Source organism: Pelodiscus sinensis, chromosome 5 (assembly GCF_052426305.1).
Source record: "Pelodiscus sinensis isolate ZL-2025 chromosome 5, ASM5242630v1, whole genome shotgun sequence".
In the NCBI taxonomy this organism is placed as follows: Eukaryota; Metazoa; Chordata; order Testudines; family Trionychidae; genus Pelodiscus; species Pelodiscus sinensis.
This window is the reverse complement of record NC_143056.1, coordinates 119,040,043-119,063,594: the sequence shown is the minus strand read 5'-3', so window position 1 is coordinate 119,063,594 and position 23,552 is coordinate 119,040,043. Positions and strand designations below refer to the sequence as shown.

At 42.5% G+C, this 23,552-nt stretch overlaps 1 protein-coding gene across 1 annotated transcript in view; it reads left to right on the top strand.

Annotated features, from left to right (window-relative positions):
- The first annotated feature begins 901 nt into the window (after positions 1-901).
- MUC5AC (mucin 5AC, oligomeric mucus/gel-forming) overlaps positions 902-23,552 on the top strand; it is a 114,743-nt gene continuing 92,092 nt past the window's right edge. The window contains exons 1-15 of the mRNA XM_089778831.1: positions 902-1,037; positions 3,359-3,427; positions 5,248-5,322; positions 6,234-6,495; positions 9,911-10,025; positions 10,691-10,781; positions 13,497-13,606; positions 13,864-14,080; positions 14,890-15,015; positions 16,223-16,340; positions 16,930-17,068; positions 19,359-19,469; positions 20,495-20,564; positions 21,638-21,775; positions 22,392-22,556. Of these exons, the coding sequence (XP_089634957.1) occupies positions 965-1,037; positions 3,359-3,427; positions 5,248-5,322; positions 6,234-6,495; positions 9,911-10,025; positions 10,691-10,781; positions 13,497-13,606; positions 13,864-14,080; positions 14,890-15,015; positions 16,223-16,340; positions 16,930-17,068; positions 19,359-19,469; positions 20,495-20,564; positions 21,638-21,775; positions 22,392-22,556 (1,879 nt within the window). The 5' untranslated portion in view covers positions 902-964. The remainder of the gene's footprint in view (positions 1,038-3,358; positions 3,428-5,247; positions 5,323-6,233; positions 6,496-9,910; positions 10,026-10,690; positions 10,782-13,496; positions 13,607-13,863; positions 14,081-14,889; positions 15,016-16,222; positions 16,341-16,929; positions 17,069-19,358; positions 19,470-20,494; positions 20,565-21,637; positions 21,776-22,391; positions 22,557-23,552) is intronic.

The window sequence follows — 23,552 nt, the reverse complement described above, 5'->3', positions numbered from 1 at the left end:
CTACCCTTGTGAGACTAAATATTTCTATTCAATTAGCTATGTTTTCTTGGAACTTATCTACGCATGAAAATTAATCCTGAATAAAATAAATTGCTAATTTAAAAGTTAATCCACTTCCAAAATGAATTAAACTATTAAACTTAACTGCTATTCCACCATAAACCTTTAATCTATGGAGTTTTTTGAGAATAGCTATTCCAGAATGAATTCCTGGGTAGATCAACTTTTAGAAGGGACACAGATATCATCCAACACAGTGACTGGAGCACCCTCTGAGGATAAGAATTCCTTCTAGGGAGGGTATTAGTTTCTGACTGAAGAGCTTCCCTGCATATTCCTACTCTATGCCTGGCATATGGAAAAACTGTCAGCCTTCAGTGTTTTTTGGTCTTCATCTTCAGCAGCAGAAATGCCACACACCAAGGCACATAATCTTCTCTCAAAAGATGAGGGATCCAAACATGACAAATTCTATCCCACAACTTGGATCAGGAGGAGTTAGAATTTTGCTTGCTGGAGAAATTAGCTTGAAATTGCCTTCTGTAGTCAGGATCATAAAGAACTGCCTCTCTCTTATCCTGAATCCCATCCCTGACCCCCCAAAAGTCATTCTTGAATGATATTGATTGCAAGAGCTGTAATAACTGGAGACAGTAACACAGAACAATTGTTCCTCCTTGCTGGTCACTTGGAATTCCTTTAGTTGAAAAATCTTTTAGAAAATAACACTCCTCCCAGAATGCAAATACAGTTGGCCAGCCCCTAAGGAAGCTGGAGCATCCTTTGTTTACCTATGCACCTGCAGAGGAAAGTTAAAATCTCTGAAGCTCCACCTTTTTAGAACCTTGTGAAACAGTCTGGGAACTGTGCCAAAGTCTATTCTGTCGCTATATAAGACTTGTAAAAGGACAAGTGCCTCTTCAGAAGCCTATAGTTCGGTACCTTCTACCGAACTCCTATCAAGATGGGCATAGGCTGGGGGGGACGAATACCACTATGGATACCAATATTAGTGGTCACCTTTATGCAGAACAAAGGTAGGAGGCTGTAGCTGCTTTTTATTTTTATTCCTTTAGACTACTTCTCATTTGCTCTGCAGTTAGAAAGACTTTTCAGTGGCTTCTGGTTTGCTTTGTGAAACTAATAAGCTTTTGTTTTTAAATGAGATTTCCCTGTCTTTTTTACCTATTACTTTCTTTTCTAATGTCGCTTCACTGATTTCATATTGCCCTCAAGCCCAACAAAAGCAGTTGGATGAATTGAAAAGCCATGGTCAATAGAGCTGGATGGCATAACTGAGAGTACAATTTAGTCATATAATTATTCTCGCGCTTTTACCAATGTCAATCATTGTGGGCTTTTTTTCAAATATAAACATGGAAAGCTGCTCAAAATTTGGCAAGTTCATAACATAGCCTGCAAGGTGTACGTAAGATTCGGTATTGGCTCCTGGTGATAATATGCTTTCTATTATTAATCCTTACATTCAGCTTTTCCTTTTCTGCTACTGGGGGGGGGGGAGGGAGGCTGGAACATTTTTCATAGTGGGGGTGCTGTAATCCATTGAACCAAACTGTAAATCCTGTAAAGAATGGAAAACACTGCAAGATAGGGGCTGCTGCAGCACCCACTGTACCCCAACTTTCAGCATTTATGTGCTGCTGTTCCACTCCATTAATTCAAGATGCTGACTTTTCTGCAAGAATGGTCAAAGAATGTGTATGCATGTTATGTGTATTAACCGACCACAGAATAGAGCGAAAATAGACAAAATGGTGTTTTCCACTTCTTCTAGTTAAACATTTCCTCAAGAAGTCTATCCCTGAGTTTTTATGGCTAATAAATACCCATCTCACCAGTTCTCTTTTGCTTTCAATTTTCTAGTATTCTGAACCAGACAACTTCATAATGCTAATATTATTCTGAATAATCCTGCTGAGACCTAATTTACAACAACAAATAATGCCTGCATTTATAGACATGGCATTAAATGTGATTGATTAATGAATTGAGCTATAACAGAACAGTTGTAGGCTACAAAAAGAACCACTACAGAGTGTATTATGACAGGCCATCAATAATGCCAAGATTTTAGTTGTAACCAAAGTCTGTGATGGAGCAAAATATATCTATGAAGGGCAATGCTCCTGCCAAACGTCACCCTGTTAGATCCACTTTTAAAATCCACCAATGCCATAAAAAATTGGTTCAATAGCAGTTTGCTTGCAAAAGGTCCATGTAAAAACAAAGGGCTCAATCCAACTCCTGTCAAATTCAGTCTTTCCGTTGATCTTTAAGGAGAGCTGAATTGGGTCCAAAGCAAAGGCGTTTAGGATTTTATTGTTAACTTTTAATCGGCAAAATAAGCTGCTACTGAGTGACATTCATGTGTGGCATAATTATCATTGAGAGTGTTGGTCAAGGCAACATTAGGAGTTTGTTCAAAGTTTATCCTTGAAAGGAGAAATTTTAATAACCTATGAAACCAGGATTCAGAGTGCACAGGTCTAGCCTTCTATCTTTTCAGAAGATGTTTGATAGTCACATCCTGCAGAATCTTTTATTCACTGTGTCCTTTGCTAATTCACTCCATTGCAAAACTAACAAAATGTTATTACCTAGTGTTTTCTGATCTGATGCACAAATCCTAATGAATAATTTTACCTCTTCCTAACTACTATGCACGTCTGCACTAGTCTTTATTAAAACCTTATTAAACATAGAGACAAATTGCGCCATTACCAGCCACTGATAATGGACATGGGAAGTTGGCATGGCATAGACACTGTACGCATGCAGAGAGGAAAGTAGGATGATTCCATGGGCTGGAAAGCTAGGAAAGGACACACAGTAGGATCAAACCATACAGCTTTCCAAAGGGTGCAGAGTATGTTAGTCAGGAACTAGCCTCAGGCATCCAGCAAGTGCAGAAGGGCCCATATCAGCCTCACCCATTTAGGATGACTAGTGTAACCACCCCAAAGCAGATTTGAACTTGGCACTTCTGAAGCAAACTATAGGAGCCTCTACCCTCTGAGCTAAAAGTCAGCTGACTTCCAGCCCACACTGTAGAGGTCTCTTGATCTTAACTGTTGCAGTGGTCTAGGTACCACTTGCATTGCTCAGTAACCACACTAAGTGTGTGGGTTATACTAGCATCAGAAGTAGTGGTGCTAGCAGTCATTCTATACTCTGTGTGGGGAGGTGCTTGTATTTGCCACTGCATAACAAACAATCCTTGCCAGTCAGTTTTTATGCCTAAAAGAATGAGACTTTCATGGATTCTATTGTTCAATCAGATGTTACTGAAGAATTTATGAGCACAGTGTTCCAAAGTAACTTTTTTTTTCTGCTCCAGTCCAAGCCCAATATGAGGACCAACAAACAAATTATGAAGATGATTCATATGTCCAGCAGGGACAAGACTGTAAGTTGTTACATTTTATTTTATTTATTTATTTAACAATATAAATTCAGTCAATGTTGTTGTGAAAACTCATTGCAATGGGCATAGAGTAATTAAAGGGTCCTGTGCCTTGAAGTGAAGGGAGAGGAACAATTACCAAAATGCAATGTTCAGCTCCCCAGAATTGGACTGTCAGGCCAGATATTCTGCTGGTGTAAATTAGTGGAGCTCCATTGATGTCAGTGGGGCTATGCTGATGGGCACTGGCTGAGGATCTGGTTCACTGAAGCTACACTGTTATCTAATCTATATTTACGTAATAAGTACACAATGTATATTTACAAGGACATTTTATGAGGTGTGTGTGTGTGTGTGTACATGTTCGTGTACGTGTACGTGTACGTGTACGTGTACATGTACATGTGTCACAAAGATACCTGATAATCAGTAATAAAAAGTACTATTTTAGTTACATGTAATAATACAAAGGGTATGTACTGGCTGCTAGTGTAACACTGGTGAAGGAACAAAACTTATATTGTATAAAAATTATAACAAATTGACTCTTATTCCTTTCTCCAGTAAATGTATTACAATATAATTTAACTAATCAGCCTGAAAATCTGAACCATAACCTAATCTGAAATTAGCCACCTTGACAAACCCAACCATGGTAAATTGAAGGCTGATGAAGTCAGACTGGAAATATGGCAAACACTATTAATTTTGAGTGTAACTAACCACTGTAACAATTTATCGAGGGAGCTGGAGGGCTCTCTATCCCTTGAAGTCTTTAAATCCAGACCCGTTGGCTTTCTAAAAGAGACGTTCTATTACAACCACAAATCATTGGTGTAGAGATTGAGAAACCACCGGGTGATATTGTGTGGCCCATGCTATGCAGAAGATCAGGTTACAGCCACATAAAGGTTCCCTTTGACTTTCAAATGTATGAAGTTATGAAAGTAGGTATCATCCTTCATTTGCTGCAAGGACTTTAAAAACATCTCAGAAAAAGCTGTAAGGGAGATTAAAACCTCTCTCAATTTTTGCTTCCCAGTGTATGTGTGAGTAGAAAGCTGTAGTGAGGATTCAACAGGAGGAGTTGAGAAACCACATTGCAGGCTCCAGCTTCTCTGAACTTCAAATGCATCCAGTACTGGAACCGAAGAATAAATATTGGCAAGAAAAATACAGTAAATTCAGGGCCAAATCTGGCAAATGGGAATCCTTATGTGAAAAAGCATGAGGTTCATGATTAAGGGTTTGCAAAATTTTGCAAGAATTTGTTGTGTGACTGAAGTTGGCTATATATGAGTGTGTGTATATACATGCACTTTCAGCTAAAAAAAATAATGTGTGATCTAACTAAGCCCTGCTGTGGTTTCTCAACACCAACCTTTGAAACCTTCCTACAGTTTATCCAGTTCTACCTATGCTGGGAACCAAAGGTCCTGAATAATTTTAATCTCCATTGTGTTCTGTGGTTTTTTGTATAGGTCCTATTGTAGATTCAGGATTAAATCGGTATCCGCATGCTACTTTTACTTTGGGCAGGTGGGGTCAGATTCAGCTAGGCTCCTTGTGTTACAGAGGACTACTGACTTCAGGAAGGGTTAGCAAATCATCCTATTAGTGACAGTTTCATCCTGGAAGCCAGAATTTGAGGCAGTGAAATTAAAGCCATCAGTAGACTCCCTTGGAAACTTTCCAGTCAAATATATATTTTTTACTTGCACTAAAACCTTTAACCACTAATGAGGGTAGGAGATCCATATCTGTGTCTGTTCACATATTTATTGAACCTTTGGATTAGTGATAATTGTATTTCTTTTGTTTAGATTTTTCTGTACCCGTAACTAAACCACAAGAAGTGACAATCATCTCACCACCTAGAACGACACTGCTAGTAAAGCGTAAGTCTGTGACTTTATGGAACATTGATCAGAACTGTAGAGTGAGGAATAAATGAAGAGAGGGATAGACTAAGAGAAAATGTAATTCAATGAACAATCTATAGACAAATAAACAGTTAGATATTGTAGCCGGCCAGAGTAAGTCTCAGGTCCGACACTGGGTTCCCAAAGTACAAAGGATGCTACACAGGTATCTGTCAAACACAAGTAGTTTATTTCTTGACAGCTAACAGCTGTGCCCAGTAAATGGAAGAACAATATAACAAAGAAGTGGCATATCTTACATCCCTTCCTGCAAGCCTGGGACCCTGGGTAGGCTGCAGATGAAGTGGGAGGTTGTCTCAGCTTCCGAGGCGCCAGTACCCAAAGCCCATCCATGAAGTCCAATTTGCTAGGCTCTGCGGTAGCCTTAAATACAGTTTTCCTGCCTTGTTTGGCAGTTTGGAAATTTCCAGGGCTCACTCATTAGTGCTGATGTAGGCCTCAGCTGTTAGTTATCGATCTGGTTCTGATCTGGATCTTCTTGTTCTTTGACCCTGTTTATGTGATCAGTATGTTAGGGTAAACAGAATTGTTTATGTGTTCTTGCCCTTTACCCTTATATCAGACTTGTTCTTGCTATACTGGCAACAATGCTTATCTTAAGTGGCGTATGTTCCCAAAGACTTGCTTCTGGCTCATCAGATGTAGGGAAAAGGGAAAGGGGGAAAGAATGCAGGCCTCACCACCCCTAAACTAGCACATACAAAGTTCTTCCACAATTGACCACTACAGATATGAAGAGAAAATAGAGAATGGGTTTATTGTTTAGATGGATGGATAAATATGTAAATGTATAGTCACTGAGTGAGTAGAGGAATTTTACACTGGAATTTTCAGTGTAAATGGAAAAATTTGTTTTGAATCCGCAGCTGGAAACCCGGCTCACAATGGACGTGTGTGCAGCACCTGGGGCAACTCGCACTTTAAGGGCTTTGATGGAGACATCTTTCACTTCCCTGGGCTCTGCAACTATCTCTTTGTATCCCACTGCAAATCTGCCTATGAGGACTTTAACATCCAGATCAGGCGCACTGTGGTGGAAAATTCTCCTGTGATCAGCCATGTCACCTTGAAGCTTGATGGAGAGGTGATTGAACTGACCTCAAACTCCATTGTGGTCAATGACAATCCGTAAGTCCAGGTGTCTTATTATCTACTGAAATTGTCAACATAGGCATTGCTCCTAATTGTCTGTTTGAAAGCATGCTATTTTGGTTTCATTCTCTCGAGCTGCTCTAACACCCAGCACAAAGAGATAGGTCCTTCTTAGAGGAGCAGCAGAAACAGGAAGATGAAGGGTTGAGCTTTATTCACCCTTTACAGGTTACCTCCTGTCCTATGTTCCATACATTTCAGTTGTACTCCGGACACTGCCCTACTGTTGTAAATTAGAGGCCTCTAAGGCTATGTCTACACAGCAGCATTATTTCAAAATAACTGACATTATTCCAAAATAACATAGCCTGTGTCTACATAGAAAGCAGTTATTTTGACATAATGTTGAAATAATGTCGAGCTGGAGGATTTCTTACTCCAACTCCTGTAAGCCCCATTTTATGAGGAGTAAGGAAAGTCAGAAGGAAGACTGCTCTAACTTGGACTTTCTGCTGTGTAGACAGCACCAAAAGCCGAAATAAGGGATTTCATCTTAAGCTACGCAGTTGACGTAGCTCAAGTTGCGTAGCTTATTTCGGCTTTAGCCCTGCTGTATAGACGTGCCCTAAATGTGACAAAATAAAGTTAGAATAAAAGCAAATATAGCAAAACATATAAATAAATCCAAGATCAGGATACAAAAGTGACACTACAGAAGGAAGGAATGAAGGAAGGAAGGAAGAGTGCATATTAGCAAAAGAACAAAAGTCCAGAGTCTTCCTTCCTAAAGGATGCTGTGAAGGGGGAAAGCATCTCAGTGATTCTAGTACCACACTAGAAAGCCTTTCATATTGTCCCTTTAAGACTGTTTAGGGGAGAGGGGGAATCAGTCAATCCCAGCTCTCCCATATCAACTAAGCTAGTCTTAATTACAAAGAAAGAACAATAAAAAAATGTCTTTCAGAGAGGCTAGTCCTATATAAGCATTACAATAATAACAGCATAGCACTTGAAATGCACTTGCTAAACAGACGTAGCACTTCCTGAATTAAATAATATAGCCAATAAGGCAGCATTTTATGCACACTAAAGCAGTGTTTCCCAACTTTATTTGCCCATGAAACCTTTTTCAGAATTTCAAGGAAACCCTAGGTTTGTCCAGCAAAAAAAAAAAAAAAAAAAAAAAAAAAAGGGTAATCCACCAATGCATGAAAATCACATTCCTTCCTCAAAACACCACCCCTTTGAGGCCCCATCCTCTCTGTTCCCCCCTCCTCTCCATCACTTGCTATCCCCAGCCCCTATTCACTCTCACTGTGTTGAGACAGGAGGTGCGGGCCTTGGGGTGGAAATGAGGGATTTGGGTGTGGGAAGGGGTGAGAAGTGCAAACTCTGAAAGGGAATTTGGATGCAGGAGAAGAGGATGCTGGCTCGGGGAGGGGATTCCAAGCTGGGGAGTGTTGGGCTCAGGTGGAAGGTTGGGATGCCGAGCAAGTCACAGGCTTGTGGATGTGAGGGTGCAGGAGTTTGGGTTGGATATGTGAGGGATTCAGGGCAAGGAGGCTGTGAGTATGATGGGCTCAGAAAACAGATTTGCAGTATGTGGATGGTGCAGGAATGTTGTGGCAGAAGACTGAGGATGTGGGGCTGCAGGAGTTTGAGGATGTAAGAGGCTCAAGACAGGGGGTTCCATCGTATGATTGGCTCAGATTTGGGGTCAGGTGGTGCAGGAGTGTTATGATGCTGCAGTGAGATGGGGATTTGGGGCATGTTGGTCAGGCTTCATTTTTAAATAAAATATTATGTCAAACTCAAAAGGTTTTAGCATTGCCTTTATTTATGAGATGGGTGAGGAACCTCTTTTGAGTTAAGGATCACTTATCCACAGAAAAGTCAGCTGAGGCCACACAAGTGAGATGCAAATAAAAAATCCCCCAAGCCTCACTAATGTGGTCCCAACTGTGCTGGTGCGGGTGCTAGTGAGTGCTGGGGCCGGAGAGAGGTTGCTTCTGGGTGGCAGGATGCTGGCACAGGTGGTGGGGTGCTGACCAGGATGCTGGGGTCAGGGCCATGGTCCTGCTGGGCACTGGAGTGGGTGGCAGGGTGCTGGGTCCAGGGGTAGGGTGCTGCTGGGTGCTAGGGTAGATGGCAGAATGCTGGGGCCAGGGACAGGGTGGTGCTGGGTGCTGCGGTGGGTAGCAGGGTGCTGGGACAAGGAACAGGGTGCTGCTGGGTGCTGAGGACAGTGCTGGTGGGGGCAGAGGACAAGGTACTCATGGGGGGTCTGGGCAGGGGATAGGGGCAGCTAGAAGCAGTACCTGGCAATCCTGCAGCACCTCTGGGTTATGGGAAGTGTGCGACTGCACTTCCCTTCCTCAAACAGCTGGTGTGCACACTGCCTGAACAGCAGGGGCTGTTGCACTCCAGCAACTTACTTCCGTGATGCCGTCCTGCACGGGGAGGGAGGGCAGAGATTGCTGCCTGCACAGTCGGAGCTGTGCAGACCCAGGTTTCCTGACCTCCCTACCATGCACTGCACAGAAAGGCAGCGAAACTAAGTTGCTGGGTGTCACAGCCCCAGCTGTTCAGGCAGCGCGTACCAGCTCCTTTGGGGAGGGGAAGTGCTTCCCTCCCCATTGTGTGTCATGTGGGGTCACTCCTGTCTGGCACCCCCCCTAGTGTGCCAGCTGGGAGCAATTGTTCCCCTCTGCCCCCGCCTTCCTACGACTCTGCATCACCAGGGAGGAACAGGAAACAAGTGTGCTGCTTCTTTAAGAAGCTGGCTAGCCAGCTCGCTCTCTTTCAGAGGGGGCGGGGGAGTACTGGCTCCTCATGGAACCCCTACTTTTGCTTCATGGAACCCCAGGGTTCCGCGGAGCACCAATTGGGAAACACTGAAAAAGTGTCATTTCTAGATTCACTGAAAAGAAATGGCACCAAAACATAACACTGGTTTCACAGCACTTTGGGAAGCAATTGCATAGGAACTTAACCACCTCATCGTTCAAGGTTTCCAGATTGTTAGAAAGTTCCGCAGTTCACATTTAGCAACATGTATAACTACAGGCTGAACATCTCGAATCCAGCACTCTCAGGGCCTAAACCAGAGAATTTGCTGAACCATGTGAGGTCATTATTGTAGCAGCATTACCAACACTTCCACTGCTTACGCGGCTGTTAGAGCTAAACAACAGCACAGAACACTCAGAGCCAAGACTGGTGGCTATAAACAAACTTTAGGGGACCATGGAAAACTTGGCCACACCCATGATAAGTGGACATATGGCCAACAAAAATCATGCAAAACCATGGATGTTGCAGGACCAGAGAGTGCCAGATTAGAGAGATTTACCTCGTAACAAATTCCTTAGTCATTTGCATGAAAAATGTCTCAAATAGTGTCTCTCAAATGTTGCACTCTCATTTTAATTGTAGTTTGCTTTATCTCCAGAATTCAGCTGCCCTTCAGCCAGTCAGGAACCCTGATTGAGAGAACAAATGACTATTTGAAAATCACTGCTAAGTTAGGCCTGGTCTGCCTGTGGAACCAACTGGATAGCTTTTTGGTAAGTATGCATTCCAGATGTTGCAAAGAACACCTATTTGTAAATTAATCCTCTTAATGCCTGTCATGAGCCAGAGAGAGGTAATTTGGCATTTTTGTCCATTTTCAATGCATTGTGTTACCCTATTATGCTTCTAATGTCCCTGCTTTTCTCTGAATTTACCTTGCGATCACCATTCTCCCCAAGACACTAACAGATTTTTTAGTTAAATGTAATCTTCCTTAGCTACTAAATGCACACTGCTTTGATGTTCACAGCCCATGGGCTAGATTCACCCTGAGTTTTTACTGGTATTCAGTGGTATAAACAATGGAGCAGAAGTCCAGCAATAGTGAGATGTCCATCCAGGGAGGAAACTTCAGTAAAGAAACTAGCAATAACTCCCATCCTGAAGTCCTGGGGTGATCGTAAAAAAATCAATGGTTATAAAATAGATCAGATTTAGTTTTCTCCATCATAGGGTTCTCCCAAATACCCATCTCTATGTAAAACCTGTCTGTTAAACTTCACCCCGTGTCAAGGACCAGCACCATTTCTATGCATTACAGATTTTGAAAACTTACATGGATCTTATGATGGACCTATGGATAGTAGTGAATTTTATCCTTAACACTGAATATACTGTACATTTTAACTGTGTGTGTAACCCGCCCCATTTTTTTCAGGTGGAACTGGATAAGAAATATGCCAATCAAACCTGCGGGCTTTGTGGAGACTTCAATGGCATTCCAACTTATAATGAGTTCCTGTCAAACAGTAAGTAACAAACACATTGTTCAGCATTGCAGTTTGATTTCACTTCCTGTAATAGAGTCATACAAGGGACCTCGAGTGGCCATCTAGCCCAAGCCCCTGCACTAATTGCAGGCTTATCAAGACCAGTGGTGAGCAACATGTGGCCCGCAAGCTGCACGCAGTTGATTGGGTTCTCTGTGTGGCCCACACACAGAATCTGCTGGCTTCTGTCCATGTACTTTATCTACCACTAGTATTACTAGGGTGGCATGCACACAAAGCAAGGGCACGTGAAGTGAGGTGTGCGCTGACTGCCCACAACAATGACTGAGAGCCGTGCACTCCCTCTGCTGCTAAGGGTCAATTGGCACAGCCCACAACTTTTGGGTACGTGTGCAGTTAGAAAATCTACCCTATCCTTGGAGACAGTCTTGGTTAAGACAATCTTGTAGACCGTTGAGGCAAAGGAGGGCCATTCATGGAGCCCACTCATTAGCTTAGATTGCTCTAGAGTATTTAAATTAAACCATTCTCCCTAGCCGCAGCTGGTTCAGAAAATATGGGCACTTTATCCAGCCTGCCGCAGCCTGTTCCTTTCCCTCCTCCCCACTCTCCAACTCTCAACACACAGATCCATAAATAGAAGTGAATAAGTAAAATCTTGGCACACCGCTTCTGAAAGGTTGCTGACCCCTGCTCTATGCCATTATCTAAATCAGTGATGAAGATATTGAACAGAACCAGACCCAGAATGGATTCCTCATTATGTCACTCCAGCAGGACTGTGAACCATTGATAACTACTGTCTAGAAATGGTTTTCCAATCAGTTTTGAACATATAGGTTGCATATCCTTAGTTTTATTTTTATGAGATTGCCATGTGACTCAGTATCAAAAGCTTTCTTAAAGTCAAGATATAATAGTCTGCTGCTTCCCCCCTCCCCACCCCTTATATCTACAAGACCTTTTTACTCTTCAAACAAAGCTATCAGGTAAATTTGACACAATTTGTTTTTTGACAAAACCATGTTACTTATCTGTCACTTATCTCCTTATCTTCTGTGTGTTTTCAAATTGATTGCTTAACTAGATGCTCCATAATCTTTCTGAGTACAAAAATCAGGATGACTGGTCTGTAATTCCCTGGGTTGTCCCTATTTCCCTTTTTATAGACCAGGGCTTTACAGGAATTAAAGGTTTTAAACATTTTCCAGTGACTGGGATTCCAGTTTTCCCCAGTGGAATCAATATCAAATGGCAGATATGAACACATCTCTCAGGGTATGTCTACACTAGCCCCCTAGATCGATCTAGGGAGGCTAATGAGGGTGACCAGAACTGCAAATCAAGCCTGGGATTTAAATATCCCGGGCTTGATTTGCATGTTCCCGGCCGGTTGCCATTTTAGAAATTGACTAGTCCAAAGTAACTGCCCATGTCTACACGTGGCAGTGAAACAGATTCCAGTTTAAAGCCCTAAATTGAATTAGGTGGTATTCCTCCTGCAATGAGGTTTACCACCTAATTCGAATTAGGGGCTTTAAATAGGAATTCCGTTTCACTGTCACATGTACACGTGGGCAGTTACTTCGGGCTAGTCAATTTCTAAAATGGAGACCGGCTGGGAACATGCAAATCAAGCGCGGGATATTTAAATCCTGAGCGTAATTTGAAATTTCGGTCTCATTAGCCTCCCTAGATCGATCTAGTGAGCTAGTGTAGACGTACCATTAAGGAATCCATCTTCAGATATAGATGTCACCTCTCCAAGCTTTTAAATGAGAACGCCAATATATGCAGATTAAATTAAGAACTCTCTATCCTTTTCTTCTTCTTTCAAACAAGATGTGCCCTGCATTTGCCCTTTTCCAGTCTTCTGAAATCCAGAATGGTATTTCCTTCATAGACAATGTGGCACTGATCCACAGATAAATTGTGATACTCTACTGACATTTAATATTAAACTACACCAATGTTTAATATTGGCATGGACTATTTTCATGTCATTTGAACTAATATTTTTATGGTTGGCCTAGGGATAAATCTGTCACAGGTGACTTCCTATTTTTTTTTTATATATTTCAACATCAAACTTGAGACAGCTGTTCACACTATCTTCATCACTCTTCATTTTTGCTATCTTGGGCTGTGTTTAGACTACATGCCTCTGTCGTCAGAGGCATGTAGATTAGACACATAGGCAAAGTCAAATGAAGCCGCGATTTAAATGATCGCGGCTTCATTTAAATTTACATGGCTGCCGTGCTGAGCCGACAAACAGCTGATCAGCTGTTTGTCCGCTCAGCGCGCTAGTCTGGACGCTCCCCTGCCGACATGGAAGCCCTTTGTCGGCAGCCCCGTTATTCCTCGTGGGATGAGGTTTACCGGGGCTGCCAACAAAGGGCTTTGATGTCGGCAGGGGAGCGTCCAGACTAGCGCGCTGAGCGGACAAACAGCTGATCAGCTGTTTGTCGGCTCAGCGCAGCAGCCATGTAAATTTAAATGAAGCCGCGATCATTTAAATCGCAGCTTCATTTGACTTTGCCAAACAAACAAATCTACATGGCTCCGTCGACGGAGCCATGTAGTTTAGACGTACCCCTTGTGATTACCACTACAAATCTCATCAATGTCATTGTTATGAGTACACCAACCTCCACCCAAAATGAATCCTGCCTTTCATTTTCAAAGCCAATAAAAACACCAGAATAATTTGTAAAAACCTGTTTATTGCAGACATCAAGCTGACAGAACTGCAGTTTGGGAATATGCAGAAGATGGATGGACCCACAGAGCAATGCGAGGACCCTATACCTTCCTCTCCCACAAAATGCTCTAATGAATTAGTAAGGATCTTTTCTGGAGTGTTTTTTTTTCCCACTGATATGTATGTGCTTCCTCCTATCATTAAATTAAAAGTGCTTCCTTCCATATCATTCAATTAATAGCTGGGAAATTTGGAAGAGAAGGAAAGCATAACACAAATCAAAATGAGATCAACGGCATGTCTCGAAGTGAAACACTTTGAAATATCTCAATAAAAAAATAGCTCTTTGTCTTTTTCTAATCTCTATAGCTTTAACACTGCTATTTTCCCTTCCAGAGCGATATCTGCCAGACCGTATTGACTGGTGAAGCATTTGTGAACTGCAATGCCTTGGTTGAAGTTCAAGACTATATTAACTCTTGCGTAGAAGACTTGTGCCTCTGTGAAGAGTCTCTGACTGACTTCTGCATTTGTAACACCTTTGCTGAATACTCTCGGCAGTGTTCCCATGCTGGCGGGCAACCTCTGAACTGGAGAACTGAAGGACTGTGCAGTAAGTATCCCAAGAAGAGGCTTTGTTCTGTGCTTGCCACCAGGCCCCGCCACACAAGAGAGCAAAGGGGGCAACTGACCAGGGCCTGGGGACTCCAGCCACTGCCGCGTTCGCTCTGTCTGCTCTGGGGGAAAGCATCTCTTGAGTCTTGATGCTTTTGATATGCCTCATGCAGGTTCTGGAGCTAGATTACTAGGCCCTGAAACCTGCATGGGGCATATCGAAAATGTCTTTCAATCAGACACTGCTTTCAATCAGAAGTTGCTGCAGCTTTTCTCCCACAGCAGGTGGGCTTGACCTGGGAAAGGATAGGTTGGTGCAATGCGGTTGCCCTGGGGTTCATTCAAGCAAATGGGGGAAGGAGCTGGGCTGGCTGAGGGCTCCTCTGGTAGAGGACGGGGGTACTTGGGGATTCTCCAGGCAGGATGAAGCTTGTGACCCCAGTTGAAGGAGGGGGGCAGACAGCCCATTGATTTCTGCCCTGGGGCCCAGAAATGCTGACATTGGGCCTGCGTGCAACAAATTCCAAACTTTGGAAATGTACTCCTATGCAGACGTCCATCAAGAGGCCTAAGCAGCTCATTTTCACAAAGTCAGTGTTAACCTAAGTGCCTCGGGGCCTTACAAGAATTAAAGGGTTTAAACATTTTCCAGTGACTGGGGATTCCAGGATTCCCTGCGGGAGTCAATAACAAATTACCAGTATTAACACATCTCCTAAAGAATTCATCATCAGACACAGATGCCACCTTGCCACAGTTTAAAGGAGGATTCACTCAAGAGCTCTCTGTCCTTTTCCCTACTTTCAGACAAGACATGCCCTTACAACATGCAGCACATGGAATGTGGCTCTCCCTGCGCCAACACCTGCACCAACCCAGAAAGGTCAGAGCTCTGTGAAGATCACTGTACCGATGGCTGCGTCTGCCCCCCAGGCAAGTTAACATTCATCTCTTTCTCATATTCAAAAGCATCAGCACACGTATCTGTATGCGTAGAGCAGCTCTCCTAGGCGACTTGGTACGTTTTAGTGCTTGTTCCACAGCTACAGTAAGAGCTATTTTCCTTCCTTGATACATGTGCTTCCTTCTATCCATGGTAATGGAAATACCCATGACAGGGGTTTACTCAGGACATGCGTCCAATGTGCCACAAAGTGACTGAAATGAGTATGTGACAGCATCCTAGAGATGGAGCTCTCTAAACCTGGCAACTTCCTTAGCCACTGTTAGCAATAAGCCGACTATATTTAGTCACCTTCTACCCACAGAAATGTTTCCTGACATTAACAACTGATTCTGTGCAGCGCTGACTGTTCTCATCTCTCTCTGTAAACACTGGGAGTTGGGAGCACTCATCAGTTTATAAGAACAGCTATTTTCAGGAGTTATACATGATAAACAGACATTCATCTGTAAGTGTAGGTACAGTAGCTGACAACGTTCCCTCTATTTTTTATTTGTGTACAGAATAAATTTTGTTATGTGCACCACGCCATGTGCAGATGTGCACCACCAATAGAAACCCATGCTGCTGATTGTGTGAGGCTGTGGGTGCCCTGCTAATAAGCTAGGTGGCATGTGACTCTCCTGGGCAGCCACCCAATTCCTCAGCTTATAGGGAACATTCAAAACTGCCTGTTATTTTCATGAAAACTAAGTTCTCGTGCTAAGGATTTTTGCTGACTAGAGTGAATTTATCTTTCTCAGCTAATTTCCCATCACTGCTCTTTGGCCCATGTTGCACTCCCTTGTGTCCTTATCTCTTATCAGAATAAATTAACTATCCTCCCTGAAGCTACTATGTGCTGTAGGGTGTGTATTGTTTACACCTCAAATAGGTCCCAATGAAAATGTACAGATGTTTGAGCTATTACATCCTGCTGCTCTGTCATCTTCTAATTCAAATCAACGAGGCCCATCTCACAAAGGCACCTACCAGAGAATTACAGAGCAAAGAAGTTCTAGGATTTTAGCCAGTTCTTAAGTGGATAGCAGTGTCCAACAATGCTTCATTTTTCCATTTCATCTGTAATAAAAAAGAAACACAAAATGTTTTAGGATGCTTTCCACAGGTGTGCTCCAAAACAACTCCTGGAATGCATAACAAAGTGAATTACTACATACTGGTTTCTTCCTTTAGGAACCGTGTTTGATGACATTAACAGCTCAGGCTGCATTCCTCTTATTGAGTGCCCCTGTACCTACAAAGGTGAAACATACAGTCCAGGAGCTTCTTTTGCATCCCAGTGCACTTCATGGTAATCTACTACTTTTTTCAAATCCTTTCCCTTTGTATGCATTACCTAATCCTTGTTGTCAGTGGGGAAGAAATCACCGATTGTATAGGATGTGGGAATCAATATATTAGTCTGAAACTTAAAATCCTCGGTAAAGTTTTTTTTCTTCTTGGTGTCTTTCTGTGCAGGAGAACAAAAACTTGAATAAGACAAAAGTTACCTCATTTTCAAACCCAGGAGGATCAAATCCTGTCTCTGGATGCTCAAATCAGCTCTGAGTAACATAAACCCACTGGGGACTCCAGCCTGAAATATGAATATTCTAGATATGATCCATTTTGGTATTGAATAGAATTGCTTCCACTTTCACAAGGGTTGCATTTGATTTAGAGATTTGCAATGAATAGCTTTAGATTGAAACTAAATTACCATGAAGACAGAAATGCTTTCCCCTTATTCATTCCGAGTTGTTAGTGCAATATCAGTTAATCTACTTGCAGAGATCAAAAGCAGAGGAGGAAATGAAGTGGCCATCGGTCCCCATTTTCTAATATTTTCCTTAGGCTTGTGTCACTCAAGCTTAACAAATATCTCTCATCTTTTGTTTCAGTACCTGTACTGGAGGCCAGTGGACTTGTGTCAGCCTTTCGTGCCCTGGCACTTGCTCCATTGAAGGTGGTTCCCACATTTCCACATTTGACGAGAAACATTATTCCTTCTTTGGAGATTGCAGCTATATCCTGACAAAGGTAAATGAAATTGGGCATTCACTGCAATGCAAGATAGTATTTGAAAGATTCTTACTTAGTGCTACTGGAAGTCTCAACATGGGGCTTGATCCAAACACCAATGAAATTAATAGGTTTCTTGCCATTGCCTTCAAGGGGCTTTAGAATAGCCCCCCAAAAATGAATTCAAACACTTACTTGGGAAGCTGGACACCCAGTTTGCCTTTCTTGATTAAATGTGCTTCGTATCAGAAGCCTCGTGCAGAGCTCTAGTGCAACTTTACCAGTGTCTACTCAGCCAAACCGCTATTTCAAAATTAAATCGAAATAGGGGAGGGCTTATTTTGAAATTGGTAAACCTCATTCCATGAAGAATAGCACGAATTTCAAAACTGCTATTTCGAAATAAGCGTTGCCCTGGTGGCCATTCTGGGCACAACCAAGAAAACTCCTCTCCCTCCCCCGCTCCCCGGAGCCCTTAAAGGGGTACACTCTGGCCACAGTGCCTGTGCCAGTTCCAAGCCTGCCAGCCCAGAGCCAGCAGTCACTGCCCCTGACCCAGTGGCCCCAGCATGATCCAGGCAGCCAGTGCCAGCCAGCCCTCCACCGCTCCCCAGGACTAGTCTGCCAGCTCCCAGGAGCCTGCCAGGAGCTGGAAAAGGCAGGTGCCTGCCTGGTCCAGTGCAGAGATCAGAGACCTAATTCAGGTTCGGGGGGATGCCTCCAATGTCCATGATCTCTCCACTAAACAGAGGACTGCAACTGTCTCCAGGCGGATGGCTGCCAGCCTCGCCACCAAAGGCCACATGTGAACCCAGGAACAGGTTCACCTGAAAATAAAGGAGCTGTGACAGGCGTATGCCAGGGCCACAGAAGGCAGCTCCCAATCAGGGGCAGACCCAAACCCCTACCCCTATTTTGATGCCATTGACCGCATCTTTGGGGACACTATGGTCCATGCCACACAAGTGGTCATTGACCCTGGGGGAGAGCTTGCTGTCTCCTGCTGCTCCAGTCCCTGCTGCCTCCTCAGCTACCACTCCTCCTCCCACTCCTTCTCCCCCCCCTGCTTCTTCCTCCACACACCCCCAGAGACACTGAGGCCCCCACACCAATGGTGCTGGGAGACAGTTGGGCCAGCGAGACTCTCAATGCTGAGCCCTGAGCGTCTCCTCCCCCTTCCTCTCCTTGCTTCCCTCTGGCAGCTCCCTCTTCCCAGGTTTCCCCCTCCCCTCTCCCACCTTCTTTCCCCAATCTCACTTCAGTTTCATTCTCCTCCCCACCCCAGTTTTGTTCAATAAAGAGGCTTTGTTGTAATGAACATGTGTCTTTTATTGTTCAGCAGGAAGGGAGGTTAGGAAGGGGTAAGTGGAAGGATGTGAGGGAGGAATGAGGCACAAGCCCCCAATGGGGCACACCAGGGAAACTGTTACTGCCTGCAGAACAGGCTTGCAGCAACACGTCCAGGAGAAGCACCAGAGTGCCCAGGGGCAGCTCTGACTCCAAGCTGCAGAGTGCTGAGGTGTCCTGAGTGAGGGTAACCAAGCACGCAAAGAAAAAAATGCTTTGCTGTCCCTCAGCGAGGTAGGCAAGCAAGTAGGGAAACCTTAGAACCAGCTGTCCAGGGGGTCCCTTTAAGCACAGGTCTCAGATAGCCTCAGGCAGCAGCCACACAAGGTAATTCCTGACCTGATACCCTGCCAGAACTGATTCGGGCTGGCCTTAAATGCGATTCAGCATCCTATCAGTGTGGATGCGCTATTTCAAAACAGCAAAATGCTATTTTGAAATGCATTTTGTGTCTAGACATGCAATTTCAAAATAAGGTATTTCAAAATGATGCTGTAGTATAGACATACCCTCAGTGACTTATATATAGAAACTTTGGTTAAAAAAAGTAATAACATTTAATATTAAAAATAAAAAACAGCCACAAAAAGTTATCTTTCCTCATCTAACAGCTGTGTGCTAGAAATCCTTTTCATCAGCTACAATCACCTCATTTTCAATGAGGTCAGGTTAAATTTTAACTGAAAAGAGAATGCCACAAAATATCTGCTGCTAATCTAGGAATGTCTGAACATTAACACCCCTGAAATCTCCCCCGGGTACGTCAAGTATTTAATGCCATGGTCAGCTGAAACTCTTCATTGTGTTGCATGTGTATACACCAGCTTACTTTGGTCAATATCAACAGATATGTATATGAGAGAATAACGAAGAAAAGGAATGAACAAAATTTACTATGACCAGAATGCTATTTGACACCGGTCCCTTTTTACATTATGGGTTTTGTTTTTATTTTTTTCAGCTCTGTGACAGCAATGCCTTCACAGTTCTAGGAGAAGTACGCAAATGTGGCCTAACTGACACCGAAACATGCCTGAAAGGTGTAGCCATCAGCATAAGTGGAGGACAAACTGTAAGTAGTAAAAACAGATACCCAACCTTTTGCTTTCATGTTTTTAAAACTGAGGGTTGTTGGGTAGGTTGGTGAGAGGGGGGTGTGCTGTGCTTAAACTAATATACAATTTTAGTCATCTGTAGCTTGCAAGAAGTGTTTATCCATCATCAACTAAATTCACCCCAACTTCTACTCCTGAAGAATTGTGCTCAGCCTTAGATTGTGTCAATAATATTTTGAACATAGATGCCCTTGAATTCAAATCCTGTGCTCATGAATGTACACATGTAGGCTACGTCTAGACTGGCCCCTATTACGAAATAGCCATGCTAATTTCCAACTTTGGAATAGGGAAATCCGTGGGGGATTTAAATATCCCCCGCGGGACTTAAATAAACATGTCCGCCGCTTTTTTTCCAGCTTGCAATCCTCTGGAATAAAGCCCTTTTCCGGAGGATCTCTTGAAAGTAGGAATAAGAGAGCCTCCGGAAAAGGGCTTTATTCCAGAGGATCACGCCAGTCTAGACGCTTTTTTCCGGCTTTTCCCCAAGCCGGAAAAAAAGCGGTGGACATGTTTATTTAAATCCCGCGGGGGATATTTAAATCCCCCGCGGATTTCCCTATTCCAAAGTTGGAAATTAGCATGGCTATTTCGTAATAGGGGCCAGTCTATATGTAGCCGTATTGTTTGTGATGGATACATACACACACATAAAAGCACACATAGGAAGTCAACATTGATTTTTTAATCAAATAAGGTATAGCCTTGATCAAGCAAAAAGAAACCACAGTGCAGATAACGGAAGTCAAGATATTGGTAGCTGTCTGATGTTTACATTTTATACAGTTTTCTAAATAATTGTTAGTTATCAAGCGTATAGAAAATAGGATAGTAATAAAAACATTATTGTGTTGAAAATGGATTATCACTATATCCAACATCTGACTTTTTCTTCATCCTGAGCAATACTTGATATGAAATATCTGAAAAGCTTTATACTATCCCTAAGCCTGCCTACCAATTGTCTTTTTCTTCTTTCCAGATTGTTGTGATCAAACCTTCTGGCAGTGTGTTTGTGAATACAATGTATACCCAGCTGCCCCTCTCTGCAGGTATGTTTTCTTAGGAGATAAGTGTAGGATTTATGGACTTTCACATGGGTGGATTAATGCTTTGCTGCCACTCTCAGTTACATTCTGCTCAAAGGCCAGGTCTACGCTAATGGGGAAAGTTGACTTATGATACGCAACTCCAGCTATGTTAATTACATAGCTGAAGTATCTTAAATTGCATTTTGGTGCCATTCATAGAGCGGGAGGCCAACAGGAGCACATGCTCCCATCAACTTCCCTTAATCCTCCCGAGGAGCAGGACTAGCACTACCAAGGGGAGCTCCCTTTCAGTTCGAATCAGTGGGCCTTCACTAGACCCGCTAATTCAAACTCCAGAAGATCAACTACTATGGAGTCGATCTTCTCCATAGTGTAGAAAAGCCCTGAGTTACCCTGTAGCAAACTCATATTTTTAAAATAATTAGTGTTGCTCATTCCACATCTTTGAGTTTTATGATAATCAGAGAGTACCTCTTCAATTTGCTGATACCACATCACTCTGATATTTCCAGGATCAAGTACTATCGCAGGAGCAAAATACATATTTGTGGTGTACACAGGGACCAAAAAAACTGGTCTACAATTTACTGAGCCATTAAGTGGCCCAGTGCTTCTTCTGCCTGTTTTCATGAAGATTATTCAGCAATAAAGGCGTTCATGCTATCGAGAATTCCTTCGTTTTCCTCACATTTACAGAGTATAGCTACCATACACGTATCAAATATTTCCATATGGGAGGGAAGGGAAATTTGGAAAAAATCCTGTTAGGTAATTCTCACAGAGCAAAAGTCCTTTTTCTGCCGGACACAGAAATTCATGTTCATCCTCTTGTTCCAAAGAAATTTCCGGATTGGATGAGTGCTCTGCACGCCTGCTGCCAAGAGTAGCCGTAGACTAACTTTGCAACTGATTTTAGATCCAGTTCAAATTAACTCTCCCTTTTTTCCCTGAGGGATAAAATCATACTTCTTGTAGCAGCAGCTTGGCATAAAGAGAATCTTTGTAAATATAGGACAGTTGTTGCAATTTTTGATCACTTACAAAAACATGCTCATTTTGTCATTTGTCCGTAGGCAATGTCACCATCTTCAGGCCTTCCTCCTTCTTCATCATTGTACAAACAAACTTTGGCGTTCAGCTTGTGATCCAGCTTGTACCCATCATGCAACTTGTTATTAACCTAGACCCATCCTACAAAGGGCAGACATGTGGTAAGTGGACTTATGAGATCTAATGTCTTTCCTACTGTGAAATAGTATTACGTGAGGGCCTATTATAAGGGCTCAACAACATCGTACATAGTTTTGCTTCACACAGACTAAAAGAACCTGTGCCTCTTAGCGCTGAAGACACAGAGCCTTGGACTCTGAAATAGAAGGAGTACACAAACAGCTTACATGGGTGGGAGACAATCAGAGAGTAAGATTGTGCTCAGGAAGGAAAGCACTGCTGAGCTTTTATAAGATTAAGCTTTTTTTCTGGGCGTAAGATGTATAAGGGCAAGAATACAATTTTTACTTTTATGTTATGCTTACTTTGGTCAAATAAAAGTATAGACATTTTTCAGGCTGAGAAGTCAAAAGCATAGCCTATCAGTGGGTCTTGAAGTGTTTTGTAGGGTCCCTAAAATAGAGATATGAAAAGTAGCCAGAATTGTTCAATATTCACAGGCAACTGTTTTTAGAGGTAGCTTTAAGAAGTAACGTCAACCTGGAGACATGGGTCTTCAACGAGGTGTGTAACTTGGAAGGCACAGGTTCTGACCCCCATATGTTGAAATGACCTTTGATCTAGTATGAGATTCAAAATCCTTTGTTTGCCACTAAGGTCTCTGTGGAAACTTCAACAGTATCCAGGCAGATGACTTCAAAGCCACAAGTGGTGTAGTGGAAGGAACAGCAGCCGCCTTTGCCAACACCTGGAAAACCCAAGCTGATTGTCCTAATGTAAAAAACATCTTTGAGAACCCATGTTCCCTCAGCATAGAAAATGGTATGTTTGATATAATATTTTTCTTCTCTAATTAGAAATACAAACAAAACTGACAAAAATATGTAATAGAAACAAATTCAGATTCTAAATTCCATGTGACACATAGGCGGTTTTAGAAATTAAATCTTAGAAGATTAGCTTGAAAAACAAGGCAATTATTTAACTTCAAGAAATATTAACAGGATGCTATGATTCATTTTAACTCATCCAATCTCACTCATCCACTTGCAGTCAGACATGACTTAGGTTTTCTCCTAATAAATAATAATACTTATGACTAATAGAGCATTGTACAGTCTCACAGTATTCCTGTGAGTTAAGAAGTTTGGTTTTAATATTCCCATTTTGCATATGGAAAAAGTGAGGCACCGAAGAGGTTATCATTCCATTCTGTAAGATGATGAGTAACATCTAAGAGACATGGTGTGCTCAGAATTTTGCATATTTGGACAAAGTGAGTCATAAATCATACCTAGAATTTGTTGGTTCATGACTCTCTTTCTTTTTTGCTAATAAAGTACATACATGCTTTGAGTCCACAAGCCACTCTGCCTTTAATATGGACTGAGATACTGGTAATCCATATTGAGGATCTCTTTTTTCAAAACACAATCTCAGGCTTTCACAGCTTAATTTAAAAAAAAACTTAAAAAACAACAATGGCTCTGTAGTATCTTTTGGTATGACTATATTATGGGACAAGGTTGAATTTTTAAGATACACAACTTCAGCTACGTTAATTGCATAGTTGAAGTCGAAGTACCTTAACTTGATTTTTGGTACAATCCATTCTGCAGGAAGTCAAAAGGAAAACACTCTGCCTTTGGTTACTCCTCATGAAAACAGGACTACTGGCATTGACGGGAGAGCCCCTCTCCGTTTGAATTAGCTGTCTTAATTAGACCCACTAATTCGACCCCGGAAGATTGACAGCGGCAGCTTTGATCATCTTTGTAGTGTAGATGTACCTTCAGAAACTAACCAAAGATATAGATA